Genomic DNA, 12446 nt, shown 5'->3' with positions numbered 1-12446 from the left:
ACGAAAAATATTATAATATAGGTGCCTTTGGTAGTAAGTTCATCTTATTGGTAAACTTATTCTGCTCCTTATGGAGATTTTTAAAGTTCTTAGGTCTATGTTCAGTTCTGATTTTTTTTTTTTTTAGACATAAAAGTAATATATCTTCACTATAGAAAAATTAGGAAAATCAAAAAGCAGCCCAAAGAAGGCAATAAAAATTACCCATGATTCCATTCTACAGAGATGATAGTATTCAGTTTTCTGGTCTCTAGGATATATTTCATATTGTTTTGAAACAAAATTGGCATCATTCTATTAAATAGTATTATTAAATATTTAGAACTCCTTATCCTCCAGAAACAACCACAAAATATCATTTTTTCATAGTCATAAATTTCTTAAGGAGTGTTAAAAAAAAAAAAGACCCCTAAGTTATAAAATTAACTCCTTATTGTTGGGTACCCAGGTTGCTTCCAGACTTTTGCTAAAGCAAATAATGCTATATTGAATTTGTATATGTGTGTACATATATATATGTATATGTATGTGTCTTTGAATATTTATCCATTTAACTCCTTAGGAAGAAGTAGTCTGGCTGTATACACATTTTAAGTCTTTTGATACATAGGACAAATACCATCCAGAAGGGTTGTAAAATGTGTGCTCTGACTAGGAAGATATGAGGGTACCCATTTCTTCATATTGGTTATACTGTTTAAAAATTAAAAATCTTTATTGTTAAAAGTATTATACTATGTTAACAAACTAACTTTGTCAGTTGATAGGGAAAAATATTATTTCGTTCAGTTTTGCGTTTATTTTAGTTTCTAACAAAAATCGATATTTTAAATGTTTATTGGCCTTTTGATAATGGCCTATCAATATCCTTTGTCAAATTTTCTGTTGTGGTATTTGTCCTTTTTTATTGATCCTTTTATTGCTCTTTTTCCATAATTATTACAAATATTTCCCACTTCTTTTGTTTCTTATTATTTTGTTTTAAAATTAGCTTCTAATGTTAGTTGTTGAAATAAACATGTGAAATTTAAAAGAGAGAATTAAAAGATAACTAGATTTATCTTATAAAGAAAATGCTGTTTTATATATTACATCAATTAAAATTATGTTTTCTTCAAAATATGTTATTTCATAAAATAGTTATATATTGGCATCTTATCAGAATAAGTTTTCCAGAAAGGGAGAATTACAATATTTCCATGTAAAGAAACAAAGTAATCTATTTAAACAAAGCTGTTGTTTTAAAAAGGCTGCCAAATTTGTTCAATAGTCATGATTCATAAAAATAAAAACTCTGGATCAACTTTCTGTAGCATGACAGCAACATCTGCACAAACAAAATGTGGCTATTTGCAAACCAAACACTCCAGCTAATGCCAGTTATTTTAAACAGATCTCGAAAATTAAAGTGTTTAATAAAAATGTTTTTCAACATAAAATGTACTTAAAATTAAAAAGTCATACAGTTTTTACTATTATATTGTTAAGCCACATAAATCATTGTTAAAGTAACTTGAAAAGAAATATACAAGTCATAGCACTATGAGAGTGTGATTGTGAATTTGATTTTTCTCCTTTAAACAGCTGCAGAAATTTACATTTCTTCTGTCGGGTTTATAGTGGGGTCAGAAGTTGGGTTCAGGTGATGGTGGTGGCAGACATGATCTTTTCATCTTGGTGGGTCCACTCCAAGCATCCCATGATTTACAGTGGACACTTTGGGAACACTTTCTCCCTGGAGCTTCCTCCCATGTCCTGGCTAACATTTCCTGATGTCCTAGAATCAGTTGGAGAACTTTTGAAAATATAAGAATGCCATCATTGACCCTATATACTCCAGACACTCCAGGATCTGTAGTTTAAAAAAAATCCCAGGGACTTCAGATTGTTACTTAGCTGATGGCATGGAGGACATTTAGTCCGTGACCAGGGTCGTCATTCAACTTACTGTTGAGGGACAACCATGTGAGCCAGATGCTAGTGAAGTATATAGATGTGTATGACGCTTGTCCAGGTGCCGTCTCACAGCATATCCACGTAAAAGGAGTCTGTGATGAACCCTTGAATCAATGGGCCAGTCAGTAGAAAAGCCAGCCAGGAAAGCCTGTAGTTTTAGGTGAGATCACTCGGCGGGGCTGCTGGGATACTTGATAAACACCACAGGAAGGTCTTTAAGGAATTGAGAAATTGTATAAATTATTGGCATGTTTAAATGCACATACTTGGCATGGGGTTTGGCCAGTTTGAAGATAATGAAGAAACCAGGATGAAAGGTTTATGTTGGAAAGTAGGTGGAAATAAGAAAAGGTAAATTTGGATGCCAGGCTTTGGGACATGTTGAAGTTAATTCTTTTTTAGTATTTACCTAAAAATATGTTTAAAGGAGGAACACATTCTGGAAACTCAGTATGATTCAAACATCTTCCATTATATTGTTTTGAGAATAGGGTCTTGTGTACATTTCATACTTGCTTTGAAAGATTACCCAATGGTAAGAATATTCGGGAATTTACTTAATTTTCAAGACATTATGGTCACATTAAGTACTTTATTGTTGCAGAATTTAAAAGAATTAATCTCCCTCTTTGGGCACTTTGCTTCTGCCAGAGAATACTTTGGTCATTAGGGAGAATGTTTTTTTCTTCTGTTCCTACAAAGATGGTAGGATAGCTGTTGTAGAGTGTGGCCAAATTCTAAGACCGATTTCCTTCACCTCCCCACATGTATAAATTTAGAGATACTATAGATATTTTAAGTCAGTATCTCCTTGTGGATTCCATAGCATGGTGTTTAAAATCCTGGGAACACGAATAACTCACTAGCACCTTTCAGTTGTGCAGTTTTCCCGGTGCTTTGATGCACAAAATATTGGAACCAATTCTTAGGCCTAAATAATATGTTGCAACATCTGTAATACTTTCAACAATAAAGATAAATTAAAAAAAATATGTTGCTACTGTTGATAAGCACTTACATAATTTTATACTAGGTTACCTGTGACCAACATCTTCTCTAGTTATTAATTTTGAGAGCAGAGGCTAACTTTTTAAGATACTAGTGAAATTTTGATTGTTAAATCACATTTAAATATTCCTTAAAAACCTAAGTGTAAGTTGTTTTTAAACTAATGTGGATGGATTTACACAAACCTATTCCCATTGTCCCCTACTTGGATTTGTCAGATGGCTGCCTGGGGCTACAGCTGTGGGTAGGATAACCGGCTTGTCCCAGTTGTTGGGGGCTGCCCCGCTTTTAGCGTTGAAACCCCTCAGTCCTGGACAGTTCAGACCACCAACCAGACTCTAGTTGTTGGTCATTGCTGGGCGACATCATGAAGCTCATTGGCCTCCATGTGGGTCAGTTCTGTAGCCTTTGGTTTAAAGCAGCTGAGCCAAAGACTCCACAATCCCCTAGTAAGAGTTTAGTTTGTAATGATAGAGGCCTGCCAGAGAATTGGGCATAAGCAAGAGGGTTGCTAAAACATTCTCTCCATGATTTTACCTTCTTTTCACAAACTTAAGCTTTCAGGATGAAAGGTATTTTATAAATGGTTCCTCATATTTTAGTAACTCAAGAAGGAATTAGCTGTTCACTTTATTTTTATTAGACTTGCATAAAAAATATGAAGCTCTCTATTAAAATTAAAAATGGCCTACATGGACATAATAAGAGGAACTTAACCATTTGGCTTTTGTACTACCATACCTTCTAATTTAAAGATGTGGAATTAAAGGAATACAATAAGGTACAGAGAGAACTAATGGGGAAAATGTATATAGAGGCATCTGTCTGTGCATTCTGAGAAGTAAGCTATTCATTTGAAATGTGAACTTAAAACAGAATAAGCCAGCACATCTCTTCCTCGTGATGTGGAATACTTCCCCGGTGCCTTCGGAGAGGTTAAGGAAAAGTTATATCTGACTAGGTGTCCTTTTAAAAGTTTAATTTTTAAAGGTTTCCATGTGGACTGCAAAAAAGGACAAGATCATTGTTCATTATGCCAAATGGCACGGACTCATTTACAGGGATGACATTATAGTTTTTATATAGTATAGCTGCTATGACTAAAGGGTTCAAGTGACATTTTTCCTTTGGGGATGAGGCTTTCCTAGAAAAAAAATTCGATTAATTTCTTTCCTACTTAGGTTAAAGTCAATACTTACAGACTTCTTATGGGAATAAATGGCTTTGATTTTTCTCTGTAGAAACCAAGCTCTGTCCGCATCGATCAACTGGATCGTGAACAGTTCAACCCCGATGTGATTACTTTTCCAATAATCGTTCACTTTGGGATACGCCCTGCACAGTTGAGTTATGCAGGAGACCCACAGTAAGATATTTCTCGGTGTTTGTCTTAGCCAATTTCACCTTCTACTCACAGCTTCATTAGCAGAGGAATACCTTTTAGCGGATGTTTTCCTTTTTGAAAATTAAGAACTAAAATGAGCCATGTTTTCAAATTTAGGTCACCAAATGAAACAAATTTTGGTAGCTTACAGGAAATTATTATTCCATCGATTATCCTTGGAAATCTTGGTCAACAAGAGTCCTGTATGTATTTAACCTTTAAGGAACTTTTCATTTATTCATCCTTATAATACTTATTGTTACTATTTTTTCAGTGCCCGATAGAGGAAAATAGCATCATATTGGTCCCTAGCACTGCTGAATTCAAACAGATTCTATTTTTTTGGAGCACCTTAATAAGAGCTCAAGACCCCATGCAAAGCTAAGGGTTATGTTAGAAGGAGAAGCTGTGGCTTCTGACTTTCAGAATTGATGTTATTTTCCACATTTGGGTTTTTCTAACTGGCATGTTAGTGTTTTTCTGGGAGGAGATGAACATGTGTGGGATTGGAAATATTACCATTATTTTCTTCAGGAATGTTTGAATTTCCTTCCTTGTTAAACAAACGAATAGTTTCCTGAGCTAAAAGTTTTTTTAAAGGATTCATAATGAGAGAAAAGGGCATTTGGGCTCTTAAATTCATAAATACAGTTCTGATTAATATCTTAGAAGAGGCTAAAGGGTTTTGTTCTTTTTTCCCCCCCTTTGGATAAAAGTATGAAGCAGTGAACCAAGCACTGTGTAAGTACTTCTTTCTTTCCTCCATTCTCTAAGAAACTGTTATCAAAAAGAGACCCAGCTGAGGCCGAGAAAGGAGCAGTTTCAATGACAGAACCAGCTTCAAGATGACAGAAAACCCTTTGAAAGTCCCTTCTTGTCAGAAAAATGTTAGTAGAATGTGATTAGGCTCTCGTGGACTCAGGTGGCAGGAGTGTGAACTGATAAAAAACTCCCCTTCATTCCCAGGGCACTTTAATAGCATCCTTCAGGCCCATCTAGGTTACCACATATTTGGCTACAAACGCGCTTATTCTTGTCCTGGTATATACAGATGAGTGTACACCATTCATCTTTCCCCCTCCCCACTGGAGAAATGGATGCAGCTATGTAGCGAGGGTATTGGCACGGATATGGCTTTCTTTCTAATACTCTCCAAATTTTACTTTCAGTCTAGGCCGTTCAGAGACTGACAGTATCCTTATTGAGGGGTCTTTCTCTTAGCAAACATCAAAAAGTACATGTTTAAATAAAATTTGTCACTTTCAAAGAGGTAACAATGAGAAACAGCATATGTTTCTATTGGTTTTGTATATCTCCTTTGGAATTCTTTCCAGATAGATTCACCCATGTAGTGACACCTCATTTTTCAACCAAAATAAGCAATAATCAGCTTAAAACTAGGTTCCAGATAGCTCTTGGTCATCCTGACCTTCAATCCCCCCAAACCATATCCTTCCTTAGAATGAAGGTTTGCTGCTATTATGGTATAAAAAAAGAATGCTGTTTATAATTGAACAGGGCTATTGAGACAACTGGCTTTATTGTGCTTCAGATGGGCCTGCTCTTTGTTTAAGATGTCTGTCTGTCCTTTTCCTTAGGTACCAGAAACTGTGGAAGAGTTATGTGAAACTTCGCCACCTCCTAGCAAATAGTCCCAAAGTCAAACAAACGGACAAACAGAAGCTGGCCCAGAGGGAGGTGGGTATTGAGCTCTCTTCTTCTGTGATTGATGATGTGCTTCAGGTTGATTTCAAGGTTGTCGCATGGCACTACACTTTTGAATAAGATGGGAAAAGACTTTAAAAAAGTCATAGTTTACTCCCCTCCTCACATTAGTAGGCTGATTGATTTTTTTTTTCATCTCATTAGTATCTAAGGAACCATTTTTCCTCCTAAAAAGGATACTTTTTTCTTTTTTTATAAAGAAGCATAGTTTCTTAACTAAAGGATTGCTACCATTGGGAATAAATGTATCTTTTATAGAAACTAAAATATAAAACTGGCTGGATCAGCTTTTTATCATAATTAGACTGCACATCATATAACTTTGGATCTTATGCAAATTTCTTGCTGTTAAGGTTGTAAAAGATTGTCTTCCATATGCCTGTCAGTTTAGTGGGTGAACTTATTTTGTAAGGTTTTATGCTCTACATTCCACATGTCTTTACTAATGGGTCATACTATCTTTATATTCCAGGAACACTTAATGTTTTAGTTATAATTTTAAGAGTAAATGAATTTGGTATCAAAATAGATTTTGCCTCAGTGAGGTTTATTCTGCTTGGTGGTGTAAGAGCAAGGCTCTGAGGCTGGGAAAGGTGTTTGAATTCTGGCTTCGTCACTTACTGTGACTTGAGCCACTCAGCTTCGGTAAAGGGGAGGGAAGCAGGGCTGAGAGAGGCTACTGAGCTGTCCCACTGTTGGTGCCCCGGGGAAGAAGGTGGTTGTGTGGACTTCTGAAATAGTCCATTGAGCTTTCCTCTCATCAGGGGTGGAGGTGGTGGTGGTGGTGGTGGTGGTTCCTTTGTATTATGAATTCCTATGAGGTTGTTACTGAGTAAGTATACAAATATAAAATTATTTTTATGCTTAATTATTTGAAGTGCAGTTAAAGGAAAGAGTTCCTGACTATGTCTTGCAGAAGTTTTAGATTATTGTATTTTTTAAAATAAAATGTATCCTCCCAATAAGAGTTGTTATAATGGGTTGGCAAATTTGAAAGCGACTTTTAGAATTACGTGGGTTGCAGGTTAATTTATTGATTGTATTTCTTAGATGTAAAGGCTTGACATAGGCTTGCTATAATTATAATTTTTACATGCTGATTTCAAAACCCAAACACTACTTTTTAAAAAATCAGTAAAGGTCATTTTTAATTTGAACTTGCCAGAATGGTAGATTTGGCTTAGATCTTTTTCTTATCTAGTTACCCAAGGCTTTGAGCATTCTGGCCATCATTTCAAGTAAATTACTGTAATTTGGCATGAAGAGGTTTGACTGCCTGAATGTAAGGGTGATATTGAATGAATCTAGCTTATTTTCTAATGCTTGATGTTTGGCTTAAAATTGCTCTACAACCATCAGGTGACTCATCATAATGAGTTCTCTTCTAGGAAGCGCTCCAAAAAATACGACAGAAGAATACAATGAGGCGAGAAGTAACAGTGGAGCTCAGTAGCCAAGGATTCTGGAAAACTGGCATCCGTTCTGATGTCTGTCAGGTAACGATGCTTCTGGGAATACAGTCATCCTGTATGCCTCTTCCTTTAAAAATCATTGGTGCTGAAGTTTTCCTAATTCTGAGAAGTTTCTGCGAAACATATTAGCTTGTAGCTAAATGGGACACCCATAAATTGTTTTGTGTCCTTTGGGTTTTGTTTTTGTTGTCAGTTTTGCTGTTATCTTGATTAACTGTGTGTGTGTGTGTGTGTGTGTGTGTGTGTGTGCGCGCGCGTGCGCACATACATGCACAGGCACAGTGGTAGGGTGGGGGGCCCTTAGTAACGCTAGACCCTGTCTGCATAGTGAGTGAAGGCCAGTCCATTCTTCAGATGCACCTGTCTGCATATTGAGTGAAGGCCAGTCCATTCTTCAGATGCACCTGTCTGCATATTGAGTGAAGGCCAGTCCATTCTTCAGATGCACCTGTCTGTTTGCAGCCACGTGCAGGTGCTTGTCCAAAAAGATACACAGCAGCAGCTCTACCGGCAGACTCCCCGAGGCCATGTGTACACACTGTGACCCATGACTCAAGCTTATGCTGCAGAGAACTGAAGGCATTGATGAACGGAATCAGTATAAATTTCATATTTGACCCAAATGATAGTATTTTTTCATTTGATGAACTCAGTAGAGGCATATGTCAGCTGTGTATGCTGACTCACTAATAAGTATTTTTGTTTTCCCTGTGGGAAGAATTTATACCAGATCAGAGAGCCCCAAAACTCACTTGATTTTTTTTGTGTTATGATTGATACTGGTTGCGCTGCAGGGAAATTACAGTAAAGGAAAATGACTACCCAGGCTGGGGTCAGGTAATGTAATTAGCTGTGTTCAGCCTTTTGGAAGAATTCTTTCCAGGCTTCCATTTATCTGTTTTGATGGTAGCATATATTGTAATAAGTTCCGATACTCTCAGGTATTCATTTCATCATCATCAGTGTGTTTTTTTTAAAAATCAATGTTGGCATTTAATTATTATATTGAACAGTGGGATTTAATCCAATAATTAAAGGTATTACTGTGCAATTCATTTCCCATGTGATGTCCGAAGCTAAATAGTTTTGTTTTAAGATGAACTGCTATTGATGCAGTACTGCTAAATAGTTTGAGAATAATCATCTACAGTGGTAGCCAGCATCCTCCAGGTCCTCAATTATTTTGCCAATTGACCACATTTTTTTTTCTCTAAGTACTTTCAAAAGTGAATATCTTACTCTGTTGATTCTCTCTGAGAGCCACTTGAAGTCATATCACCTAATTGCCTGCTTGCTAGTGTTTCTCCAAATCCATAACATCATCCTAAGGTAGACACCATAAGAACAATGAGTGGAATGTTGAACAGTGAGTGGAGTCTGCCTCAAACCTGGTGATCTCAGTGACAAGTCGGAGTTGATTGTTTGAGAGATCCTAAAATTGTGGAGCATTGAGAACTGGAAAGGACCTTAGAGATCTTCTAGTTTAGTGATTTTTAAACTTGAGTTTTTGGTTAACTCTGAAGTTGTTTTGTTTTTTAACAAAACCCTGTGAGGCCCTAATTTATAAAAAGATAAAGCAATAACTGTCTGATTGTTGGGTGTGGAGGGATTATCCTATTTTACTTGCTTTTCTTCCCACCCCAGGTTGCAGTCCCTAAGGCAGTTTTGTTCCACTGAATGCAGTTTTTTAAAAAGTATCGAGTCCTTTCCCCCCTTTCTCTTAGTGAAACAAATAGGGGCGCTCAATAATCTGCTCCACTGCAGTTTTGCGTTCTTTGTGTATCACAGATGCCTTACTCTGGCTCCTCAGCTAGATTAGACATAGCTTGAGGACTAGGTTATTTTCTCTATATACACATTATATTTTTCATTCTGCTTTGAGGTTGGTAGGAGCACTCAGTGACTTTCTTTGACTGACTGGTCAGAGAAAATGGATCCTGATTAAACTGTATACAAAGGTGAATATTTTTTGATCTGGTCATAGTTCCTTCGTCCGTAGGATTCCCATTCTTCCAAGACAACTGGTAACTGTTTAGAAGCTATGCTTACTGTCAATTGATGGCATTCGCACCAATTCAGTGACAACTGGAGTCCCCATTTTGGGCTGTGGAGAAGAAGGAAGCTTTACAGCTCAATTGTGAAACAGCTAGGCTGTGAAAACAGCACAGATGTATAATAGCGGCTCAGTTGTGTTACCACAGGGCTGTGAGGCAGCCCTGGGACCAGGCCCCTCTTTTGTTCTGCTCTACTCCTCCACAGTCTGCTCTGCTCCTTGCCAGTCTGCTCTGGCCTGCCCTGGTCTGCTCCCCTTTGCTTCCACAAGACATCTTTGGTGTTTCAGCTCAGTCAGTTGAAACAGTCTTTGATGGAAAGTGCACTCCAGAGCCAGAGGAGAGCTGGCTTGTATGGACAGAAGTTCCTGCCAATGGTCCCTGATTGGTCTGTTCTCATGCAAATGAGGACTTCAAATCTTTGCAGTTTGATTGGTCCAAAAGGCACTGTCCTGATTGGTCAGAATAGAGCCGCTCTGATTGGATGTGGGGAAAGCCTCAGTCCTATTGGTTGAAATAGGATTCTAGGAACTCCTTTGTAAGGGCTGGCTCAGATGGCAGGAACACAGTGCAGGCAGGCAGTTCATTGCAGAGGCAGGCAATTCAGTGCAGGCTTCTCCCTGAAGAGCAGTGTGTGTGAGAGGCCCCTGGGTAGAAATGACTGCTAGGCTCTATTTTTCAGAAATTTGAGCTTAGTTAGCCATCAGGAAGCCTTCTTAGTAGGTGTTTTTTTTTCCTCAGGGTTCACATTACATTCTCCTGTCCTCCTAATGAAGTCTTATTTAATCTTAGTAAAATTATGCTCGCATTTAAATGACTTGATAAAGACGGTAAATTGCTGACTTTGAGTTCATATACTGAATACAGGAATTGCTGTATGGTTTGTAAAAAGGAAAAAATGTCTACATATAAATGAATGAAAGTGTGAGCCAGCCAGCTACCTGAGAAGTTGATAGAAGCAGAAGAGAAAGAAATCTGGGTACAAGAGCAATGATGGGGGAGTGGGGAGAGGGGGTTTGGACTCTTAAAAACAGTGATAAAACCATAAATTCTATGTTTTGGTGAAATAGTTCCTTCTGTACCAAAATCAAATCATCTTGGAGGCATTTTGTAGCTGTCACCCTTAGGTGGAGAGGTGAAGTATCTATTTATCTACCTTGACATAATAAATATTACTCCACCATCAATGAATTTTCTTGGAGTTGTGAAAGTAAACTGTTACCTGCACTGAGCTTAAAACATCACCATATAGGAATGCCACCTTGAAAGAATTTGGAGGTGTTACTCATCAACTCATTCATTATACAGGAGCAACCCAGTTCAAATTTAAATGCAAATACCTAAAGTAAAGTAAAAATGATTTAGGGGAAAATGACCAAGGTAAATTAACTTAATTGACTTTTGGTTCAAAATGAGTATTTTTGCAATGAATATTTTTATGTTTATTTATACTCTTCCTTGTTCCAGAATGGTCTTAAAATGTTAATTCTTAAATATAGGAGTAGTTAAACAACATGCCTGTGCAAGTGAGAGGCTCCATGGTGGAAATGATTAAAGCCATTCCTCTGGTCCATGCCAGTTACTTGAATCTCTGAGACTTGTCCTCACTTGGCTTTCTGTTAGACTGTCCTCTTGTACTCACCCAGTGGCTTGGATTCTGTAGACCCCTCTCTGGTTTTGGTCACATTTCCAGTGAAAGCATGATATTAATTTTTGGGTTCTTTCATTCTCAGGGCCCTCGGACGCCCTGCTGCACTTCCTGTCTTCGCTCTCACAGGTGACGAGACCACACAGGGCTTTGTCCTCATGCACTCTTATTTAGGAGCTCATGGGGATACTTTGTCTTCTAGTTTTTATGTATATATTGTTTGTAGGTCTAGTTTGCTGTTCTGGTTGCTCTATATTTATGGGAGAATTTTAATATTCTTAAAGTTACACATGGCCATTTCCTCATACTCTTTTAGGGGAACTTTTTTTTTTTTTAAATGAAAGCAGTTGCCAGGCATGAATTAGAGGGAGAGCAAAAATATGCCCAGTGATTATGTGCTTTTCAACATTGCAGAGGTTGGTATTTTAAAAAACTGAGCTAGAGATACAACAGTCTCGTAGATAATGTTGAGACTTGTTGCCTGGGATGGACATGGGTCATGCTTTCCTTTCCATGGTATTCACAAAAAAACAGACTTTTTTGGAAAGAGAAACTGGCTCTATTTGGAGCAAGTTTAGAAGAAGTGGGGAAGGGACTAAGAGCTGTTTCATATGAGTCAGGGTTCAAGGAAATAAGACTTAGGTTAACCAAGGGACGATGTAGGGGCCAGGCCACTTAATGTATCTTTTTATTTTGTCTCTAGGGGTAGAACTAGGTTCCAAGGGATAAGGAAACAGATTTGGGCTTAATGTTCTAAAAATTATCTGGTAATCAGAGTACTCTAGAGAGGGCTTTATTCATTTCTTACTGGAGGTATTAAAAAATAAACAATTCACCAGTTTAAGTTCACACTTTAGAAAGATAGTTGCACTGTATAGTCTTCATGACTTGTCCACCTTGAGTGTTTAGCTTTGACTCCCTTGAGCTCCCTGCAATTTAGGTGCCTGTAAAACCATATTATACTTGGGCCACACACTGCCATATTACTATATTTTTAATTACAGCACTTTTAAAAACTATGTGGACAAAATGCCAATAATTCAAATCATAATCGCACATCTCTGGGAATCCCTTGAGGGCAAAAAGAGTGTCTTCATCTTTTTCTCTGCCACACCCTAGGGAGCCTTGCACATGGAGGTGCTCAGTACGTCTTTATTGAATTGAACTGGAAAGAAAGACATTCTGTTGATCAGAGTCTATTT

The 12446-nt window shown here is 37.5% G+C and overlaps 1 protein-coding gene across 1 annotated transcript in view; it reads left to right on the top strand.

Moving 5' to 3' along the window:
• Positions 1-12446, top strand: part of DROSHA (drosha ribonuclease III) — a 103999-nt gene that overhangs the window by 46310 nt on the left and 45243 nt on the right. The window contains exons 15-17 of the mRNA XM_081089710.1: positions 4206-4330; positions 5947-6046; positions 7462-7569. Of these exons, the coding sequence (XP_080945836.1) occupies positions 4206-4330; positions 5947-6046; positions 7462-7569 (333 nt within the window). The remainder of the gene's footprint in view (positions 1-4205; positions 4331-5946; positions 6047-7461; positions 7570-12446) is intronic.

This window comes from Myotis nattereri, assembly GCF_964212035.1.
Source record: "Myotis nattereri genome assembly, chromosome: 4".
Classification (NCBI taxonomy): domain Eukaryota; kingdom Metazoa; phylum Chordata; class Mammalia; order Chiroptera; family Vespertilionidae; genus Myotis; species Myotis nattereri.
The sequence above is the reverse complement of the archived record's forward strand: the minus strand, read 5'-3'. Positions and strand labels throughout refer to the sequence as shown.